We start from the raw sequence: 23,422 nt of genomic DNA, 5'->3' as shown, positions 1-23,422 counted from the left end.
AAAAAAAAAAAAAAAGAAAAAAGAAAACAGATTTGTTCTCCCATGTCTAAAATTTCTTAGTTCATAGTCTATCCTGTTTGTAGTGGCTCTTACCCTGTTCTACCTCATATGTTGTAATCTGAATCTCAGTTATGAACCAGGCATTATGGTATAGAGGATACAGAGATCTGTCTTCTAAAGCATACTAAAATATATTGCAAATTTCTGTGTTAATGACATCTTTTGACATAATGGAAGTTTACAATTCTATGGAATCAAATATCCCTATTATTTTACAGCTTCTTGATTGCTTATTTCTCACTATATCTAGGTTATACAAATGTCTCTTAGATTTTCTTCTGAGGCTTTAAAAAATTGAAGTCTTTAATATGCCCAGAATTCATTTTATGTAATGTGAGATAGGAGTTCAAATTTGCTTATTTCCAAGTCGTTAATCAGTTGTGCCAGTAGTACCATCTATTAAATAAGTTACATTCTTCCCACTGAATTGAAATGTCACCTTTGTTGTTGATAATTCATAAAATCTTATAAAAATGAAATACCTTTGTGGATACTCTATTTTGTTCCATTGGTCTACTTGTCTATTCATATATCTATTCTATATTATTTGGTTATAATGCTTGCGTGTTCTGGCATCTGGTAATACAAGCCTACCCTCACTCTTTTTCTAAATACCTCTAATCTTAAGAATGCAGTCTTCCAGACAAACTTGAAGATCATGTAAAACAACTTAAAAATGCCTAAAATAGAAATCCTTGTGGCATTATAATTGTTTTATATACATATATATGATGCTTTCCTATTGTCTTTTAATTTTTAACTGTATTTTCTGTTCCTCAATAAGATTTATAGTTATACATAGGCACTTTGTCTTTCTTCTATTTTTTAATCCTAAATACTACCTTGGTTGCTACTGAACATAGAACTTTTTTTCTAATTTTCATTTCTGAATATTTGTGATTAGCTAAAAGAAAAGATTACTTATTTTTGTAATTTATCTGATATCTAGTCTCCTTGTCCAGTTTTTATTAGTTTTTGTTTTTACTTGAATCTTTGGATTTTCAATATATGTAATCAGGAAAAGAGGTCAGTTTAATTTCTTTTCTGATGTTTATCTTTGTTTACTCTGCCTATTTCATTTTTTTACTATACTGTTTTTGCATAGATAAATAGAAGTCTTTTTCTTTTCTATGATGAGGAAGGATATAAATATACAAAGATAAATCTGTACCTACTCCTGAGAAAACTGGCTCATTGCTAGATTTTTACCCTATAACACTTAAATTACTTTAAAATTCTTATAAGTAAATGAATGTGATTTACCTATGTCATCCAGTAATAATAGGTAGAACTGGAAGGATATTAGATAAATTCTAGTTTACCCCGACTCATTTTACATATAAGGAAACTAAAGCCCAACAAAAGAAAGTGATTTGAATAAGATGAAGAGCTAGAAGCGAAGCCTAGGCAAGAATACCAAGGTTGCATGACCTCTGTAAAAGACGTAGTTGATTAGAACCTTAGGCATGAATTTAAAAAGCCATTGTTTTGTGTGCTGCTTTTAAAACATCCCATTTTAAAGAACACATTGAATATCAAATTAAATATTTATTGTATTTTAAAATTGTATTACTAGTATGGCAGAAGCTTCTAGTTTTCTCCAAGACTATTTTACTCTTCTTCTTTAGTAATAAAACCCCTAATTTTTAGCAAGGGTTATGTTAAATGTGACTAAATTCTGGCCAACGGCATGTATGCCAATTTTCAGGTGTGACTTAGGGAAGTGTCCTTAACAGGGAAGGGTATGAAATTCATCTCCCTTTTCTCCTTCCTACTGGTTAGAAAGCAGACATGTGGCTGCAGCCATACTAGATCATGAGGTGCAAGCCACCTGCTAAGGATGGCTAGCCAAGCAAAAAGGTTGAAGGAGTGTGGGTCCCTGAGAAGTCTAGGTGCTAGGTCCCTGAAGCCACCCTGTCAGGAATTGCCTACCTCTGAGTTTCTTTATATGAGTGAGAAATAAATTTCTCTCTTATTTAAGCCATTGTTATCTGGGATCATCTATCATTTTAAGCTGAACTTAACTCTTGATTTGCCAAGTAAATTAGGAGATATAACAATGAAAGTGGAAATACCTTAAAGATAATCTGCAAACTCTTGCTCCAGAAAGAAAAAGCACATCATAGATGTTTAATATCAGAATTATGGTTATGAACTGAAGAGCTCTGAATTTTAAATAATGATCATAATAATGACAATGATAACAATAACAATAGCTGTGTATTGACTATTGCAGGGAGACAGTGGAGAGGAGTTAAGAAATGGGGGTTGGCCGGGTGCGGTGGCTCAAGCTTGTAATCCCAGCACTTTGGGAGGCCGAGACGAGCGGATCACGAGGTCAGGAGATCGAGACCATCCTGGCTAACACGGTGAAACCTCGTCTCTACTAAAAAAAAAAAATACAAAAAACTAGCTGGGCGAGGTGGCGGGCGCCTGTAGTACCAGCTACTCGGGAGGCTGAGGCAGGAGAATGGCGTGAACCCGGGAGGCGGAGTTTGCAGTGAGCTGAGATCCGGCCACTGCACTCCAGCCTGGGCGACAGAGCGAGACTCCGTCTCAAAAAAAAAAAAAAAAAGAAAAGAAATGGGGATTAAGTCAGACTACCAGATGTGCCACTTTTTGGCTATGTGACTGTGGGCATGTCGCTTACTGTTTCTAAGTCTCAATTATCTTTATAATGGGGATAATGAAAATTCTTAGCATGGAGTTGTAATCATTAGATAAACACATGTAAAGAAGTCAGTAAAAATTAGCCTCATGCAATATTATTGATCTTATCATTAAAACCCACCATTCCTACTACCTTTAAAGGCCAGGTATCAAATGACATCTATGTGGCAATATTTATAATTTAATTACCACAATAATACCATCACATAGGTATCATAAGCTACATTTCACAGATAAAAGGATTTATAGGACTCAAAATATTTTGTGACCGAGCTGGAATGGAACCTAGGCTTGACTATAAAATCCATATTTCTTTTCACAATACTATGCTCATTTGATTAAGATTTTATAACTCTTTAAAACATTATGTCAGGACATATGCATTTCAAAGCATTCTCCTGCTATCATTGTATACTTTGGTTCCTGCTTCCTCTGTTAATAACAGCATTCCTACTCCCTTTGCCCTTTGTCTAGCTAATTCCTAGTCTTGACATTTCCAAAATTCATCTCACCTCCAATCCTCACCCTAGGAAAGTTTGGTTCTGTGTGCCCCAAAAATGCTCCTGCAGCGCTCTGTGCTTCTTTCGTGGACTTGTAGAAGCACATCTGCTTCTTTCGTGGACTTGTAGAAGCACTTGGGCGTATCTAATGACCTACACATCTACACCACAGGAAATCAACCACGGGTTTGGGAAGACCGAGTAACACACAGGTGCTTGTAAATTTCTTTATCTGGAAACCGCCCAAGGGAACTTTGCATGAGAGGGTGAGCTTCCCTTGGAGATTTACCAACATCAAAAGCTCTATTGTCCTCTGTTACTGGAGCCTTGTGAATGAGGAATAAAATGGGAGATGCTAAATCCTGGGAGGAAGACCCATAATCCTCTTTTCAAAAAGAAATGCAGTAATAATCCTCCTTTGTCAGGCCCAGCATTGGTAAACAAGTGTTAGTAACAGTCTCAGGAGGCAAAACTGGAAATCCAGACCTCAGTGGATTTTCCTGGAGTCTATTATTTCAAACAGCCCCAAATAGGTCTCCCTGTTACACTTTCTTATAGCATTACTATTTTCTTCCATAGCACTTAATTAATCTTAATTGTAAGTGATGCCATTTTGTGATTATTTGTTTAATATCCATTCCTCCAACTAGACTCTAATCTCTATGAGGGCAGGAATTATGGTTGTTTTAGTTCACTTAGTGCCAGGCAAATGATGTCCAATAAATATTTGTTGAAAGAACAAATGAATTGGTGAAATAGAGATAGTATCTCATACAAAAGCTACCTAGTGAATATAAAAACAAGGTAAAAAGAGCATCGATTCAATTTGGATTTTAGAGACCACAAATTTTCTGATTTTAGGCAAGTTGCTACATCTCTGTATCAATTTCTTCACCTCAAGTAGGGATAGTATCTATTTCATTGGATTGTTGTGAAATTGAGTGAGGTAGTATGCATATAAAGCGCTTGGCAGAGTTCTTGGCAAAGAGATGATACGTGCTAATGATCGTTTACAAACATGACATCCTTAAAAAAAAGCCATCTCTTCATCTTTCTCCTTTGCTGGGTTAACTGAGGAGACTTTTGGAACACCTGAATGTTCTAAGGTGTAATAATCTGTGAAAAGTGAAAAGACCTTGAATGAATAAACTCAGGCAGATGTAAGCTCCTTTTGCCCCTGAAATGTCTTTCTCCTTTGGCCAGAAATTCTCACCTTCCTATTCCATCTCTTAGAGACCATTTGGTGTCCTTTGATTCATGCAATGTCTATATATTGAGAATCTATAGAATGTTAAGCACAGAACTGGGCTCTGAAAATAATACACTGGTGAACTAGACAAGAAATGTTCAGCCTAAGAGCTTTATTTAAATGTGAATAAGTCCTGGAAAGAACTATGGGACTTAGTTATACACATGCCACTGTGAACAATGGTAACTATCTGGTTTTGAACATTTACCATATCCCCTACTCTGTCCTAAGTATGTTACATGCACAATCCTATTTAAACTTTACAAGGACTATGTGAAATAGACTTAACGGTTTCTGTTTCACAGGCAAGGAATCGGAAGCCATGGAGCTTCTGATGTAGGGGTTTGAATTAAGGTCTGTGTGACACTACAGCCACAATTTTCCTTCTATCATGATGTCTGCCTACCAATGACTTTTTTTTTTTAAGACAGAGTCTTGCTATGTCGCCCAGGGTGGAGTGCAGTGGCACGATCTCGGCTCACTGCAAGCTCCATCTCCCAGGTTCCTGCCATTCTTCCCTTCAGCCTCCCGAGTAGCTGGGACTACAGGTGCCCACCACAATGCCAGGCTAATTTTTTGTATTTTTAGTAGAGACGGGTTTCACTGTGTTAGCCAGGATGGTCTCGATCTCCTGACCTCGTGATCCGCCCGCCTTGGCCTCCCAAAGTGCTGGGATTACAGGTGTGTGAGCCACCGTGCCCAGCCACCAGTGATTTTTAATGGTCCGATTGATTTAAGAAGTGATGAACTGGCATATTTAATAATTTACTTCCTTTTATTAGATTATACCCACATATGGTTGTTCAACTGAATAAACATGGTTCTTATAATAACTGATGTAAAAGCAGGGGTTCATAAATGTTACATTTTCACTGGCATATGGACAATGCCTGCATTTGCTACAAAGATCTTTTAAAAACTACCTTTAAAATGGAAGTAAAAGTCAGGGTCCAAGAGTTCTTCTTTTAGACCTAGGGTGTAAAACTCACAGATCCCGAACGACAATATGTTCGTATTGGGTATTTTGTTTGATACCAGGTTTTAAAAGGCAAAGAAGCGAGGCAGGTATTCTGCTTGGTCAAAATACCATCATTTTAATACTCATGTAACACCTGGCCCATTTCATTTAGCTCCTGCTTTAGACCATTAGCTTCTTGAAAAAAGATATTTGTCTTAAGGATCTTTATGTCTCTGGGGCTAAATTCAATTTCTGGCATACAGCAGAAGCAAAAGAAATGTTTGCTATATGAGTGAGAAAAAAATCCTATGGTTAAGAGTTTCTTTCAAGTATTACAGTAGAGTTGGCTCTGGTAAGAGACAGGACAAACTGAGCAAATGAAATTTGTCATTCACTACCTCCTGGGAACCCAAGAGCCTTCTTTTTAGTTTATTTTAACTAAGCTCTCTTTTGAGAAAAAAATGATTAGAAATTTCTTTAAGCTAAAACATAAATGAGTTAATTCTGTTTTAAAGCACCTAACGATGTTCCCTGAGGACTCTTTAGGTATATGGAATTTTGAGAAATTCAAAGATTAATGAGGCGCTGAGTCTACATTCTAGGAATTCACAGACTGTTCAGGAATACTACTACTGGATATGATGAAGAAGATAAAGATGAAGATGATAATGATGATGATGGTATCAGTAGTAGCAATGATCATACAAGCAAAGCATGGCATAAAAACTGTATTAATCAGTACTCCAGGATCTCAGCCTAGACTTGGCTCTCTTTTCTGTTTCCTGCTCCAAAACAAAGTGACAAAAATAATGGACTTCTGGGCAATTGCAGGTGGGTTTTGATTAGAAGAGGCTTTTCAGAGTTTCTGAAAGGAATGCAGCCATCTGCTCATAAAGCTGGCCCTGAGAATTACTAACTAGTTTAGGTGAATTTTCCTCAATGTTCTAAGTGTTATGACCCCTCAGGCCTAGTTTCTAGGGCCCAAGCCTCTGCCATAAAAAGCAGCAAACCTACATTCAAATTTCTCACTCTGCTAGAGATGGGCAGAAATCTATGCTGAGGACACTAGGCAGCCTGTAGTCAGAGTTATGTGCACACAGATTTTCCTTTAAGTGGTATTTTAAAAGTTAAAATTTATAACAATAAGAGAACAGTGAGCGAAACCTTGTTCATATATACAATGGAGTGTAATCCAAGTATTTAAAATATACATTTGCAAAGAATTTTAATTGAAAAGATCATGTTTCTGCTATAATGTTATGAAAAATGTAGAATAAAAATTTTAAAGAAATGAGCAGTCTCTATTAGCAAACAATGAAAATGGAGGAAAATATAACTTAGTAATAGATTGCAGGTGATTTTTATTCTTTTTTCTGTTTTGTTTTCCAAATTTTCACAATGAGTGAATATTATTCTTTTTACTTAAAAAAGGCAAATTCCCAACCCTCACTGAAGCTCACTTAAGAGCTGTTTATATAGAGTAGCAACTTGAAGGACCAGGTATCTGATAAATGAATTACCTGGAATGCCAATAGCAGTCTTCTTTCGTTCTAGTGCTTAGAGTTTTGTTAAGTGAGTTTATAAAACTAGAAAAAAAAAAAGTGTTCTGAAAGATAAAGTAATGTCTTCTTCATTTAATTATAAAAAAAGAATTGTGTACTTCTAATCCTAGACAACCACAAAATGAATATTCTCACTGTTACAATGAAGTGATCTCAATCACCATGATAACAATCAGTGGTATCCAAGCTAGATACAAATTCAAAGAAATGACTTTATTCCTAATTATCTACCATAGGAACCAACAATCACAATTCAGACAAGATAGCTGGAATACTGTGTAGATTTTTAGCCTTCCCTCTATTATGTCATCTCTCAGTGAGTTTCCATTTACAGATGTATAACCTCATAGACCTATTACAAAGATTTGGGTACTCCTTACCAGCAACCTCCAGTTGGCATTTGAGGAGGTGATTCTCAGATAACGTAGAGGTTGCTCACTTTACATTCTCTAAATAAGTAGTCATAAGCAGTACACTGTCACTGCACTATGAGCCCTTATAAATACTGTGTGTTGAATTCATCTACCCATTGTTCTACATAAAGTATCCATTAACTTCATACATGGTTTTAGATCTACCCAGTGCAAAAGATGGTCTGTTGGCTATGCTCAGTTCCCTACTTCTTTATTATGAATTTATTTAACTCCTCACTTTAAGAGCTCTTGGATTGAGGACAGCAAATACTACTAATTATTTATTAAAAACAAACTAATAATAACCATCAATGAGTTTCAAATAAAAGAGAGGGTTCTGCTAAGCATTTAATGGATATTATTTCTAGTCCTCACAACAATTTTGCAATATACATTATAATTTGGATTTAACAAATAAGACTGGGGCTCAGAGAGATTAAATTATTTGACTAAGGCCATGAAGACATTAAGTAGTGGAATTAGAATTCAAATTTGATTCTGACATATAGTCCAGTATTTTTCCATTTTCCCATGTTGTTGATGTTTGATCTTTAGATTTTTTTTTTCAAAACTTCCATTTTACACCTTAAGAACCAGACTTTGAGGAATGAAGTAACTTGCCCAAGTTCATATGAAAACAAAACAAATTCAAATCTGAATCAAATTAACTGCCCCTGTTTTTCAAAATTATGTTACCACTGCAACATAACAGCAATCACTGCTAATACAATGTATGCCATATTTTAATGTTTTCTATTAGTTTTAATTGGTGTGAGGTTAAAGATATTTTATAATATTGTCATTTTTCTGAATTTGAGATAATTTTGAAGTTACAGATTTTCTTCCTTTTCATATGGAAAACTGCAGAACTGTAAACATGTCAGTGGGGAAGATTCAGAGCCATTAGTCATTAGCCACTTTGGCACAACTGTGGTCAAATATCCATCCAGGAACAAAATGGGAATGCTCTCAAAAGATCAGTTGCCAAAGCACTTCAAGAAGTTTCCTCTTAATAACAAGGTCAACCTTCTTGGTCTACTATTCCATTTTTCCTTTTTCTTTCCTCCCTCCCTCTTGCTCTTTCTTTCTCTATTTCCCCCTCCCCCTCTTTTTATAGGAAACTAATATTCACTGAAGATCTTGTATATGCAAGAGACTGTTCTAAGCACTTTCAAAGACATTATGTTTATCCTTACAATTAATATCAGGAGTATGATTTTCATTTTCCAAAACTTAGACAACTTGTTCAGAGTGATAAGGTCCAACTTTAAAGCCACATCTCTTTAATCCACAATATACTTCTCTCTAGTGAGATGCAGTCGTGTCTCACATAAAGAGGCTGCTACCTTTTCAACAACTGGGATGTACAGACTTAATTGACACCCTGATTCAAAAAAACTATAAAAATACTTAGGAGATTTGAACACTGGCTTTATATTTGATGATATTAAGTGATTTTTTTGTTTGTTTGTTTGTTTGCTGTGTTAATTGTATTGTGGATATATGTAAACTATTACACACAAGATGATATGTCTAAGATATGTCTTAATTCTTTCAAATAAACCCATTAGAGAGAGGAAGGATGGGGACAGAAATGAAACAAAGTGGCCGTAATACGGATTAACATTGGGTGATGGGTACATGGGGGCTTATTAAATTATTCTCTCCAAATATGTACGCTTTCCCTAATAAAAAAATTTAAAAAATAAAAAGACGTGTGTAGGTTGGTTGTAGTTTGGTAGAACAAGAGGATTTTGGGTTTGAACAACACATTTATCACTTAATGTCTATGTGACCTTGGGCAAATTACTTTCATCTCAGAGACACAACTTCTCAGTCACAAAATGAAGCTTACCTTGCGGACACTTACCTTGCAAAGCTGTAAGTAATGAAGTAACGTGTGTAAGTATCCAACACAGAGCACTGTACATGCTGTTTTTTTTGTTTGTTTTTTGTTGTTTTTTTTTGAGACGGAGTCTCACCCTGTCGCCCAGGCTGGAGTGCAGTGGTGCGATCTCGGCTCACTGCAAGCTCCGCCTCCCGTGTTCCCGCCATTCTCTTGCCTCAGCCTCCTGAGTAGCTGGGACTACAGGTACTCGCCACCATGCCCGGGCTAATTTTTTGTAGTTTTTAGGAGAGACGGGGTTTCACCATGTTAGCCAGGATGGTCTCGATCTCCTGACCTCGTGATCCGCCCGCCTCGGCCTCCCAAAGTGCTGGGATTACAAGAGTGAACCACCGAGCCTGGCCTTCTTCTTCTTTTTTTTTTTTTTTTTTTCACAAAATTGCTAGCTATTATTATTATAAGGCATACATGATCTCTGCTTTCATTTACTTGCTCTTGAGACCTAGCCTAGAGATAACTTTCAATATTCAGATTAATTCAATTTTGGCTAACAGCCAAAGACAAGTGATACAGGTAAGCCCTTTATGTACATGGTCTTCTACTGAGCACCTCTTTGGAAGAATGTCAGCTCTCCCAGTTTCTCCTATGCCACTGGTGACTTGGATCTAGATCAGTTTCCTCTGTCCTCTTCCAGTTCACATGGATTTCTTCTAACACCCATACCAGCAATTCTGGCCAAGGCCTCTTGTTTTAAGAATGAATCATATACCATTTTATATTATTCCTTGTATAGCCACTTTATCAAAGTATTGGCTATATTATTCTCTCATCACTGCTGCAAATATGCTCTATCATGCCTCCCTTCTCCATCCCAAGATGATATCTTGGACTGATTTATATTTTTTCAGTCACTTCTAGTTATCAGAAAAGTTGTTGTTTCTAGATATTAAAAAAGTTTAGTCTAATTTAAATATAAATTTCCACTATACCAATTCAGTCTTTCCTTAACTAGGATTTCAATCTAGCAGTGGGGAGAGGGGGTAATCTGTTCTCTTGTCCTGCTTGCTTCCCTCTTCTATTATTCGCTCTGCTGCTTCTAGGGAGGGGGCAGAGAAGGGGACTATATAGGAAATGGACAAGGTCTTACTTGACTGGTGCCTGTGTAACCTGGCACTCTGTGAGTCTGATGCCCAAATGCTTTGCCATTACCCTGGGGTGTTTGAGGACTCTTTAACAACTCCTGACTGGGAAGTTCCAAACTTCACAATTTACAATTTCAATGCACAGTTGACTTACTGCTCCACCTATTCTGCTGGCCTCAATGATACAGCTCTCTAAAGGGGACTTAGACATGTATCAGACATGATTTCTTCCCTCAAGAAATTTCCAGTTTTATGTGAGAGCTGGCATGTATACAGCGATTATGTGTTCAGATGTGCTAAGAGGACTGAGAAGTAACTTTTGGTTGCATTCCCTTAGGATGACTGGGTTAGGATATCTAAGGAAGTTTCAGATTTTTATCATCAGAGCAGCTCCTGTGAAGTGATTTCCATAGTCCTTGAAGAAAACTCATCTCTGTTCATGAGTTCAAGAGCTTATCCAAGACAGAGTACCTGTGTTTGCATGCACATGTGGGTCTCCTTTGTTTCTCCTGTTGGTCTTACTGTCTTTACATTGTTTGGATCTGTATATGCATGCTGATTCCTGGAAGGGAAGTCCCAGTTACCCTCATAAGCTTTTCTTAACCCCAGTAGGATGAAAATCTTATTTCCAAAGCTTCCCTGCTAGAACAAACACATGAGCTTGACTGTGGTTGCTTTTGTTTCCACAAGGGTCTCTTTAGAAGCCAAGACATGCTCACACCACTGAGAAATGGCTGTGGGCTCAGGTTCTACAACCACAGCATAAGAAATCCAGAGGCAGATTTAAACGATACAGATGTGTCTCAATTTAGGCTTTTCCTTCTAGATTATTTTACTTCAAAATCATTTTTTCAATTTAACTGTGAAGACCTAGTTATCATAGATCTATCATTCTATCCCAGGACCTACAGTAGGGGCGGGGAGAAGACAGGGGACTTATTTTAGCAGATATAACCATAATATAATAATTTGCAGAAGATCAATACTTTGATTATAAATCACCTTTTTTAAATCTCAAATTTTAAAGTTGAATGATATAAACAATAAATTCTTTATTGTCACATGATATTATGCAATCTGTGGAGTATGTTCACAATAACTCATAACTAGAAAGGGTAGGTGATATCATACTTATTCTCACATGAGGAAACTAAAACTCAGAGAAGTTAAGTAAGTTTTCCATGGCTACATACTATGATGCCTAAAGCATGGGGGTGATGCCTGAAACACACATCTAATGACTACTAAGTTTGTGTACTTTCTATTACCTAGTTCGGCTTTTGTCTTTCTAAACCAGTTTTTCCAACTGAGTTCTTCAGAATGACAATGAAATGTTGATAAGTATATTTTCACATAAGTTTCCTGTACAAACAGGTGTGGAAATACATGATTAATCAAAGCTAAACAGATTCAGTGGTCTTTACCAGAGGACTACTCAGACTTATTATTAACATGAAAATGAGCACTGGGAATATCTAAGAGTGAGATGTAGTAAGCATTTTCCCCCAGAGAAGCGTTTCAAAAAACTCTTTGCTTCTATAAAGATATATTTCCAAAACCCTGATAGGTATTCTTACCACTGAATTTAAACCATCCTCCCTTTCAACCATGCACTTGATCTAGAATGAGAAAATTTCAATAGGGCTTCCTTTTTAATGCTGTCTTGTAAGTAATGATTTGTTATAAAGCTATTACTCTTAAATATTTTGCTTAAAACTGCACAAAACAATCTATTACAGTACATTGAACATATTGTGTATATATCATGTATGTATGTAGGTATCCATCTATCTGGATGTATGTGCATCTCTACCTCACCCCTACCTTGAGTACCATTCTCTGCACTTGGTCAATCTGCGTTAGTGCACACTTCTACAAACACTCAGGAAATGAAGGTTCTGATAGGCTAAACCTGATCTGAACATGTTCTGCAACATGTGTTGTGTGTATGGCCCCCCTTTTCTGTCATTTATTTGGTGTTATTTGAGAAGCAATTGTTTGATAAACAAAAGATACGCAAGTGGTATCGCCAGATCCTGCATAAGAGTTGAGGTATAGGCATCTCCTGGAGTGTTTAACAGGTGATAGGGCACCTTGGGGGGAAAGGTAAAGGAAAAGAGAGGATAAAAATCAGAAGATAATTAAGCACTGTCAGATGTCCTCTGACATTATTTATGAAGAGCACCACAGAATCACTGGAGCTGGGGAGGACTGTTCATCAACTGAACGTTAGTCACTAGAGGCTCTGAAAACTTTAGCAGAAGACATGTCTTAAACAAATGAAAGAGGTTTTCTAAACAGATGCAGGAACGCAGGCCTAAGGTAGGGCATTGATTCAGTTAGCACACCCTTTCTAGGACTGCACTCACCATGCTACCTGGGATAAGTGTATGTTAGCTATTATTTAACTATGAGCCAATTAGGATAAATACACTTGGAAAAAAATGCAGCAGGACATCTAGAACACTAACCTAGGAGAAACGGTGAAATGTAGACTGAGAAGGTGGTCAAAAAAGATAAGATGTAGGCAGGAGAAAAGATTGGGGTATGCAAGGGGAGAAGGAATTATTTATGTTCCAAGTTCTTTCAGGTACTATATACACATTACTATATAAGGCCTTCAACATTCATGTAAGATAACTGCATTATCCCTATTTTCACCAGTGAGAAAATAAACTCAAAAGATTAATTAGAACAATAACCCTACTCAATTCTATGAATCATCCAGGAGTTGTCCTATTATACAAAGAAATCTCAGAATTTAGGTGCAAGTTTTGTAGACTTCAAAAAGAGAAAAAGATGCCCTTTTTTATCTACAGATTAGAAATACACCTGAAATTTCCTAGGAAATTGGGCAGGAAATAGAGGAAGAAGGAGGGAAATCCTGAAGGAAATTGAAAAGGCTCTTTGAGGAGTTAAGAACAGTAAGGCCATTTTGGATTTGATGTGTGTGGGGATGGGGGGTGGGGGAAATGTGCAGAGGGGCTAAAAACATTTTTTTTGGTTCCGTAGGAAAGAGCAGTTGGAAGTTACCTTTTCCTTTATTGTAAAAGCCTGGGAGAAAAGAATGAAAGAGTAGCTCATAGAAGACTCTTCCCACAGACACACATCGAATGATTAGTCATGAAATGGGTTGGAAAAATAGAGGAGGTGTGGGGAGAGTATCAGATAGAAATCCTGTTTTGGGAAAGTATTAAAAGATAGAAGTATCACAGTATAATATTTAACCAAAAAAGCAGGGCTCCTGAAATGTTTTTTATTGAAGTTCAGTGATCAACTGTGGGTGCATGTTGGGGGAGAAGGGAAACATGTTATTTAGCTACACTGAATAATAATTCATAGATAATCTTAAAATATATCCAATAAGGAAATAAACTTAAAAATTTCCTTTCAGTTCCATATTCAGGTGACAATTATATGCTGGCATTATATAGTAGGGTGATGATGATAAAGTAAAGGCATAATGGAAAGGGGACGCATTTAAAGAAGGAATAAGGGAAACAAAATTTGAAGTCTTAGTGGAGGCATTTATTTCATTCTGAAATAATTCTGTGCATTCATACCACCTTTTCATTTCACTTGACTTAAAATTGCATTTATCGGTCTTCTCCATTAGGCATAAATTCTTGAAGGCTGGGATTGTATCCTACTTAATTTTGTTCTACAGTGACTACACAGAGCTTGGCACACTTACTCAATAAAGCTAAGTTTTATAAGGTAGGGTAAGCACTGTAAACTGTTCACAATTTGATTCCTTATTTAGAAGTTCTGCAATGAATGGAGATTGCTTCAACTCAGTGACCAAAGTGTCTTATGAGCTATTGATTTCTGATTAAAGTGATGCTAATGATAAGGATAAATATTATTTATTATACATTTTCAATAATAAGCCATTATATTCTTTACATATATAATCTTCTATTTTCTGTTCAAGAATCCTGTGAATTACTATTAGAAACTGAGGCTGAGAGTTTAAACAATTTATTCAAGGTCACAGAACTAATAAACTATGGCCCTGGGAATTTTTGTCTAAGTATTAATATACCTAGCTTGAGAACTTTGTACTTCCGCTCATAATTTTCTCTGAGCCAACTGAAATCACGGTTAGAAGTTTTCCCATTCACAAACTAAAAATGAGGAGAGACCAACAGTTTAGTGGTTTTCATCTCACTCTGAAGAATCAATACCTTTATAATCATTTAAAAGAATAACAATTTTATACACAGGATTTAAGTTTACTTCACAATTTCCTTTCATTTTTCATAAAATTTTTCATATAAACAAGAAAGCAAAAAACATCAAGCACTTTAAATAAAGTTACAGAAACTCTTGAACTTCTGGAATTAACAAAATTGATAGTCTTCCATTAACTCATAACATCAAATGCCAAGAATTTCAGCAAACAGAACTTGCTAATTGAACGTGAGCCTTGTGCAGCACTACTTGATACATTAAAAGCAAAATATTATATTAATAAGATTTCAACTTCATTAATAATGCTTAATGGGTCTCCAACAGGACATTTTACTCAAAATTTAAAATTAGACTTCAAGAAATCAGAAATAAACACACTAATCACAAATTACTAAAACCAATGAAAAATATAAAACACTAGTCTCCTGTAGCACCAGGGTTTATAATTTCAAGAATTCTTGAATTGCAAAAAGATCCTAAAATATAAGATAACAGAAATATTAGGATCTGTTGATTTACATTAGAAAAAATTCACCCAGGTTTCAAAGTACATTTAACATGTTAATGATTTGCCAAAAAAACCCCAAAAACTATTTACATAAAGCTCCTCAAAAGTTCATAGTCTTTCAGAGCCTAAGAAATAATAAACAAGATCCAAAAAAACGAGGAAAAAAATGTACTTAAAAAGTGAGAGATTTCTATTCTCAGAAAAGTACTATATGGGCAACAATGAATAGGATTCTCTCTATGGATCGATGATAATTGCAGATAAATTTAACTGATTTGTTAACACTTTGCCTTTTATGAGCAATGCCTCATAAAAATAAAATCTACTTTAAGTAAAAGAGATCTACTTTCTACAAAAAGTTCAGTAATTATTGTATTAGGTACACTGAGCTTGAAGACCACTTAGTGAATGAGAGTATTCCAAGTCTTAATTGTAATTTAGAACAAAAGGAAATAGAATGCTCACCTGGAAATAATCCAACAAATCCTGGGAATTACCATGCATTAAAAAAAAAGAATAAACAATTGATGGTTACACAGCAGGTCATCTGTGTTAGGACTGCAGTAAATAAGTAAAGAGGTGGAGAAATTCAGAGAAAGTGTAAGAATTGTGAAAATCACCCGATCTGCATGCTTTAAGTTAGCTGATAGGGGTATAGAACAGCTCTTGAATGTATTCACAGGCACCTTATTATTAAAGTGTCAAACCTCTTTGAAGATTCCTCAGTAATTTACTATTCCATTTCTGTTTCATTCATTAAATAGTTTCTAAAGCATCTCCAAGACCCTTCCATTAGTAAAAGTTCTCAATGATTTAAGCTGGGAGCAACACAAACTATTTTGATTCATTTTAGAGAGCATAAGTTATCTTTAGAAACAAACTGTAAATGAGAAATGCAATGCTGTGGTCCCCTCACAGTGTGAACATGTTAAAATAATTCCATAGTTCAAGGGAGCATGATCTAAGTGGAGGACATAGCTACCACAGTCTAGATTTATATTCACTCTTTTACTTATCAATATTCTTATTCTTGTAAATAGGTAAAAATACTTTATCTTTTTACTTATTAAGAGACAAAAAGGAGAATACACATGTAAATAGATTTAAAAGCATTCTTAGAGGTATTAATATAATGCTTTAATATCTTTACAAAAAATAAATCATTAAATAATTTTTTTGAGATAGTGTCTCACTTTGTCACCCAGGTATAAAATAATTTTTAATATAGTTTTTTCTCATTATTAACGAAGATATTTAAAGAAATGTTAATTGTGCACATGGTTTTAGTAGAAATTTAATTTGTTGATATAATTAACAAGGTACATGCAACTGATTCTTATTAGAACAAATATTTAATTGACAAATATTGAGTTTCCACTATAAAAGACATTGTACTGATATTGTGGAAATATTTTAAAAGGTCATTAAAATCATTGCTCTTCTAGGCAGTGAATTCATATTGTAGGGGCACCTTTAAGATAAAAAAAACTTCCTGAAGATACTATTTTTAAAAATAGATTGGAGGGATGGATTAGGTGACTTATATGGATCTTGTCCAGCTCACATATTCTATTAATCATATGAATTAACCATTGGGACAGCAAAAATATCAATCATTCTTTAATATATCTCTGTACCATTTGATACTTTAGGAAAATTAATATGTTTATATTCGCTATACATAATGAAGATGGACATTGTCAATTTCAACCTTAGATTAATTAAATGTGAACATTTCTGTGAAGACAGCCTTCCTATTTTCCTAAATAATCACTAATTTTAGGAGCATAGAAATCACTCAAAACAAAGAAAAAGACCTTGAGAACAGTGAAAATATATTGCTGTTGTCAATTAGGAAACCACATGTTTTATACTGATGCTGAACTGTTATTCTGTGAAACTCCCTAGGGAGCTTCTCCACAACGTTTGGAATTCATAACTACATGCAACCCAAACAGAAAATCTATAGCTTGCCCAGGACGATATTCCTGATGCTGTAATCCTATCACATGTGACTCACATGTAATGGGGAGGTGATTCACAGTGTAGTAAACAAAAGCAGGGCACTTAGCAACTACAAATCTCCACATCTCTGGGAAGGCTATCTGGTGTTCAGAATACCTTGGACTGGGTATTCTGCAAGGGTGTATGAATGGGTATATCAGCAAGATCAGGTAACATCTAACTAACCCAAGAGCATTTGTCAGAAACAGACTCTATCCAAGACAGAGCTCATCCCAATTCAGTAAAGATTTACCGACAGAGGAGGGGTTAAATTAAATTGTTAATTGGTAAAGGTGTTGAGAAACTCACCACCTTGCTTCTTAAAAGCTTCAACAACTTCCAAGAGTAGTTACCTAATCTTTGAAATGAGAAAGAAACTCCAACTGGGCCTTCCTCTGGTTTTGCATTCCAGTTTTCAAGCTCCTCCTTTCCTAATGCCTCAGCTTTTTTCAGGTAAGAATCCTTAGTATTTCCGCATTTGTGGTAGTTGTGAGTATCTTTCTGAGTGCCTGGGAGATTACATTTCTGGAGAAGAAAACAGGAAGGCCTAGACTATCTTTAGGAGGCGTAGAATGTTATTGTATAGGCACTCAGGGAATTTTTATGGAAGAAAGGGAGAAAAGAAGGAGGAAATGGAGAAAGCAAAAGAGGAAAAAAAGGAGAAAAAACAGGAGGAAGTTGGGAAGGCCAGTGAGGCAGGTCATCTTGTCTGCTTTGCAGTCCTCATCCAGCAAGATGAGAGCAGAAACTGCGCAAGAATAAAACAAAAGATCTGCCTGAGGAAAAGCTATGCAAATACTTTAAAAGCTTTAAAGGATGAAAACGTTGCTCTACTCTCCTCTACAGCACAACTTCAGGTTAAACCAGTCAAGCCTTCTTCCTTCGGTCTTTCTGTCCCTTCCCTTTCCCTTCTCTGCAGGTGGCTTTATCTGGAGGATTTCCAGGAAGGCTGGAGACAGGCATCTCTAATTTGGGTTCTGCCTCCTAGGAGCCAGAGGAGAGTTGGCAAAGTCCACTCTGGGTTTACCCTGCAGTTTCCTCACTCCACGAAGTCCTAATCTCTGCAGCTGCAGTGGTTTTGGAGGAGGATAGATAGGGAGAAAAGTGGCACTGTAACTGCAGTGTCTTTGAAGGCTGGATTCCCTGAAGAATTTTGGGGAACAGAGCAGGGAAAGGATGGAAATGGGCCCTGGGCAGTTCTCAAACAGAAACTGCATATTCTGATACGCTAGTGCTTCCCCCAAACGCCAAGGATTCGAAAGAAATTGACTGAGAGGCAGAGGAGGCCAGAAAAGCCAGACTAAACATCTAATGAGGTGGGGATAGTAGAGGTGAGGGGGCAATAAAAAAGAGAGAGAAAGAGACCTTACAAAGACAAAGAGAGGCAAGGAAGAGAAATGAAGTGGTATAAAAAGGGACCCCTAGAGACAATCTCAAAAGATGTGCTGGAGAGCAGACAGTTAGTTATTTGAAGTCTGCAGCAATGTCACTGAGACTGCTGAAAATGAAGGAGAGAAGGAAACATTTACACTCAACATTACTTTTTAATTGTTTATTCCATAGACTAGAACTTAATTGACTTTTCTCTAGATCCATGGTTCTGGGCCTCAGTTTCCTCATCTACAAAGCAAGGGGTTTGGACTAGATACCTTACAGGGTCTCTACCTAACTTGATCCTCTCTGTCAACCTACGAGCCAGGAACTCCAAGACCAAGGATTTATTAGTTTTGATACCCAATTCCCCCCTTTTTCTTCTACCATCCCTCTTTATCAATGCAGTGCCAACACCTGCACCATTCATTGAACTGATGCCAACGCTCAGTGATGACAAGGAATATGGCTCAACTGTGACAAATGATTAGTCCTTCTGCCCTGGAGTAAGGAAAGAGGGAATAGACAAGGCAGTATGATTTATACTTTGGATTTCCAATGAGAGGTTCTTCTCGAATTTTCGGTTACAAATTTCATGCATTTAAATAAATTATAAATTCCTTTGAGGGGTTCCAAATGGTTGGACTGATCAAAGGCCAAAGAGCCGTATTTGATGGCCCCCATACCTGATTTGAAGGAAAATTTATTTCATTTCATCCCCAAAATTGGATTTGCTTATTTCGTGGAAATCCAGCACGCACTAGTCATGCTTTTTTCTCATCTTTCTGCCTCCCATTCTGCCAACCTGCTTCAGTGCAGCATTTTCTGGGGTTATTAAACACCCAAGGCTTAATGAGAGTGCATTCATGAGTAAGTTCTTCAATGATGCAGGATCACCCCCTACTCCCCACCCCCCCACACACACAAACACACGTAGGCAGTTTAAATGATAGTGGGGGTAAAATGTGTTTTCACAAGAGTTTCATTTTAAATTTGTCTCAACCTGAAATTCCTTTAGAAATTAAAATAGATATTAATACATAGAAATAAAACTCCCCAGCTTCTCTTGCCTTCAAGTGGAAAGTGATACACAAATAGTATGTACTTAGTGTTTTCCACACCCACCAACAATTCTATTTTATTTTAGTTTCCAAAATATGGACAGGAGGGCAACTCTAGAAAAATGGATTCTCACTCTGGCATCTCACAGGGCACTGATCAGGCAATGCTAAGCACTCATCATTTCCACCACACAGGGAGCATCAGCCTCTCCTCGCTCCTTCCCCATACACGTTCTCGTACCCCTGAGGGTATTCAGCATTCTGATTTCCACTCGGGGTTTGACCTTGCAAAGACCCTTCCTTCTTCCAGTTTCTGGGCAAGGAACAACCCATTTTAACTTAAAACACAAAACGACCTTTTATCCTTTAAAGAAATACTACCGAATGTAACACACCTTGATTTACATTTTTTAACCCCAGATTCCGGATGGCGAACGCGGAATGCAAAGGCAGGTAACTAGTTTGGGTCTGACAGTCCCCATTCAGCGACCGAATCTGTGACTCCGTTCAAAATCGACAGTGCGGTAGAGCATCTTTCCCTTTTCTGCCCATTCACCATTGTGACGAAAAATCAAAAACGAAAAAATTATCTACTCATTTCTGAATACTGAGAGAAATGTGCTCATTTAGCTCCTGACTCCGTGGATCTTAAACACTAACATCCCGCTCAGAGATCAACCATGATTTCCATACCAATCTCATCCACTCAGTTTTACTTAGCAAACACCTTTGCTGCCCTTCCACGGTGAGAAAAATGGTGCACCAATCCCACGGATGACAGGTTGCTACTCGACTGCACCCGCTCAATAGTTTTATCAGCAACCGGAAAACTTCACAATCGGTCAATTAGCTACTTAAATCTGTCTAAGACAAACTAAGAAAGCATCTCAGTTTCACCTGTCTTAAATCTAGTCTAAGACAATCCCCCAAACACGCCGCATATAAACACTCCCCCTTCCCCCACCCACAATATTCCAAAAGATCCCCCATGGACTAACAGCACATTCAGATCGCCAGCATTAAGCAAGGCAATTGTCACCATGCATTTAGACGCATCTATGCAAAGCAAAGTATGTGACAATAGCCAAAGCATCTCTCTGACAGTTGGTTGCATTACACATGCAGAAATGCAACGAAGATTGTATTTTCCACTTACAGTTATAGCGCTGCGCACGGTCACTTAACGAAAATGATAAAACTCAACAGTTCTTTTTAAAAATATATATTTAATTCGGGTAAACGCTTAAGCGTGTGTGGTTCTCTCTCGCTCTCTTTTTCTCCGGAGCTCTGGGCTGCTTAAATCCCTCTTGGATAGCGCCTAGCAAGCCCAGCCGCTGCCGCAACACGCTCGGGTAAATCTCTGCTGCAGATTGGGAATCCCATAGAAAATCTAGGGTCCCTGGAGCTGGATGCGCAGGCGCGCGAGCCTCCGCCTCTCCAGGCACCCCCTCCCCTTTCCTCTCTTCCCTCCTCCCTCAGCTCCGCAGCCCCAGCTAGGAGAACTCGGGAGCCTGTGACCAAAAGCCGCCTGGCGATGGCGCATGCTCAGTCGGAGGGGCTCGGAGTTTCCGCGGGTGGATTCCACGTCTCCAGATTTTAGCAGAAACTCAAAAGGAAAGTAGATAGGAAAAGGGAGTCCGACTATCCGAGCAACCTGCACCTGGACTGGCGCGAGGGCGTGCGGGTTGGGCTCGCCACGCCCCGCGGTTACCGAACCTGGTGGCTGAAGGCCGAGGGCAGAGATGGAACACGTGGAGCCGCTTTTCCCGCTGCTCTCTGTCCTAGCCGGCCCCCGGCCCACCCTTTGTCAGGCTGTAAGGTGAAGGAGAAAACTGCAGAGATCTCCGAAGGAAGACTTCCCAGCAAGCTGCGAGCTCGTCTACCTGGCTTACTGAAGGAACGGTTATGGTGGTCATTTTGTCATGGGCCATTTCATCCGAGGGTCTTCTGCAGGAGTATTGGGAGCCGGTTCCTCCAGCACCCAGTGCCCCGGACAGTCTCCGTCCAGAACGGCGTTGGAAAAATGTGTGTTAAAAGGAGATGGGATCCGAGGCTTCTTGCCCTGTGTACCCTGAGGCAAGCGCATTCTGTATGCACTTAAGTGTTTTTAAAATATGCTTTGCATCTGGGGTGGGAGGGGGTGGGTGAAAGGGCGGGAATGAACCATTTTGCGAATCCACGTTTAAGGGCTCTGATTAGGCCATGGTATAAAGCCCCGTTTGTGTCCTTGAACAACTAACAGGTTTGCCAGTCCTCCCCCGGCTCCCCATTGGCCTGCCCCAAAGCCTAGAAGGCTTGGCAAGGAGTAGTGCCCAATAAATGTTTGGTCGGTCGCTTCCCTACCAGAAAAGCAAGGAGAATTCCCAGATGTTCCCAACCAGACCAGTTTCCTCAAGTGTGTATGTTGAACCTGCACTCATTCAACAATTATTCACTGAAGACTTTACAAAACTATTAGAAACTCTTTCATACTTTGGGAATAAGTGCGGTTAACAAAACCCCCCTCCTGGGCTTTACATTCAGGTGGGAGTTTTATTTTCAAGGGAGGGAAGTTTTGGTGGCGCGATGAAGTTCGACGTTCTCCTTAAAGCAGAGCGCTGTACAATTTGCACAGCGTCTTCACACATCTTATCACGTTCAGGAAAACTATAGAGTTGACCTACCCTTCGGTGCTGGGGGACACCAAGATCGTCTCCCGTGGCAAATGAGCTCTAAATTGACAAATCTCCAGCTGCTCCCGGTTCCAAGTCGAGGAGTCCAGCTTTGAACAAACTTGAGACTACTTAAGTGGGCACCAGGAGAAACTCCGCCAGACAAGTCTGTGGCTACCGACATGCTAAGTGAAGGCCTCAGGCAGTGACGCCTAAGCCTCATTCACTGCCAACGTGGCCAGCCCAGAACCCAGGAACTGGCTTCCCGGGCGGGACGCCTAGGGGAGGTTGCGCAGAGAAGGGACGCGCTCTCGGGACTCCCGGGACACCGCCCGCGGCTCTTCCCTCACTGCAGGGCTCTTCCGCCGGTGCTGGTGACCGCGGAAACCCGGAGCGCGGAGTCGCGCGGACCAGGGCGCGCGGCCCCGGCGCGCTGCGGCAGCCGAGGAGGTTTAGAATCTGGCGGGCTCCAGCCCTTGGCTCTGGAGCCGCAGTGCGCACTGCGCTGCGGGACTCCCGGGCGCGCTGGACTGCTCCTGTTTCCTGGGACCGGCGGGGGGAGTCCGTTCTGAATAAGTCACTTCTTTTTAGCTAGAAAAACGACCTTCAAGGCTTTCAAAATCTCGTCTTTGGTCGATTTCCCCTACTACAGCATTTTACGCTGGGTTCTCTGGTTTCTCTCTCGAGAACAGCCTCCGCACTGTAATCTGTCTGCATCAACCCAAAGGGTCATGATGCCATTTCTCCGCTTTAACGAGATGTACCTATTTATTGCACCCTGGAGGTCTCTTTCGTGGCGGCGTTCGATTTTAGATAACTTACTTGCAACTTGTGTTTAGGAAAAAATGTACACTGATACTTTAAACCATGCTCTGTTGTAGGGTACGATTGACATCGATGCTTGCGCTTTTGTAAAGCAGCTTTGTGTAAGTGGGCGGGCAGATTTTTTAAAGTTCCATTTGCACTGCAGCGCTGTTTGCGTCCTAAATGCGATATTGTAATGTTTAATATCCAGCTATTATGTAGCTTTTTCTTTTTCAGCTTCTAATATTTTGTTGTGGTTTAATTTTTTTGGCTTGCCTTTTAGTCCAGTTGTATATACGAAGTCACAGTAAGAAAGCCAATTCTAAGACTCCTAAGGGAATTATCGTTTAAATTACAGAAGGCAAATCCCCTCTTTAGGATGGGAGAATGTACTTGAAGGGAGGAATGTGGGAGGGTCCCTAAGAAGTG

At 38.5% G+C, this 23,422-nt stretch overlaps 1 protein-coding gene across 4 annotated transcripts in view; it reads right to left on the bottom strand.

Annotated features, from left to right (window-relative positions):
- The window catches only part of VSNL1 (visinin like 1), a 114,945-nt gene extending 91,794 nt beyond the window's left edge, over positions 1–23,151 (bottom strand). Inside the window, exons 1-2 of one of the 4 annotated variants that reach the window (XM_009183725.2) lie at positions 20,695–21,115; positions 15,568–15,588 (exon numbers count right to left, since the gene is read on the bottom strand). Coding sequence is in view for 1 of the 4 variants with exons in the window: in XM_009183724.3 (XP_009181988.2) it covers positions 22,202–22,412 (211 nt within the window). In the remaining 3 variants the exon portion in view is untranslated. Of the gene's footprint in view, positions 1–15,567; positions 15,589–19,933; positions 19,953–20,694; positions 21,116–22,201 lie in introns of those variants that run through there. The other 3 variants (XM_009183724.3, XM_003908302.3, XM_009183726.3) reach the window with 3 other exon arrangements.
- Positions 23,152–23,422: the final 271 nt, after the last annotated feature.

Source organism: Papio anubis, chromosome 14 (assembly GCF_008728515.1).
Source record: "Papio anubis isolate 15944 chromosome 14, Panubis1.0, whole genome shotgun sequence".
Taxonomy (NCBI): Eukaryota; Metazoa; Chordata; class Mammalia; order Primates; family Cercopithecidae; genus Papio; species Papio anubis.
Note: the sequence above shows the minus strand (reverse complement) of the source record. Positions and strands in the feature narration are given on the sequence as shown.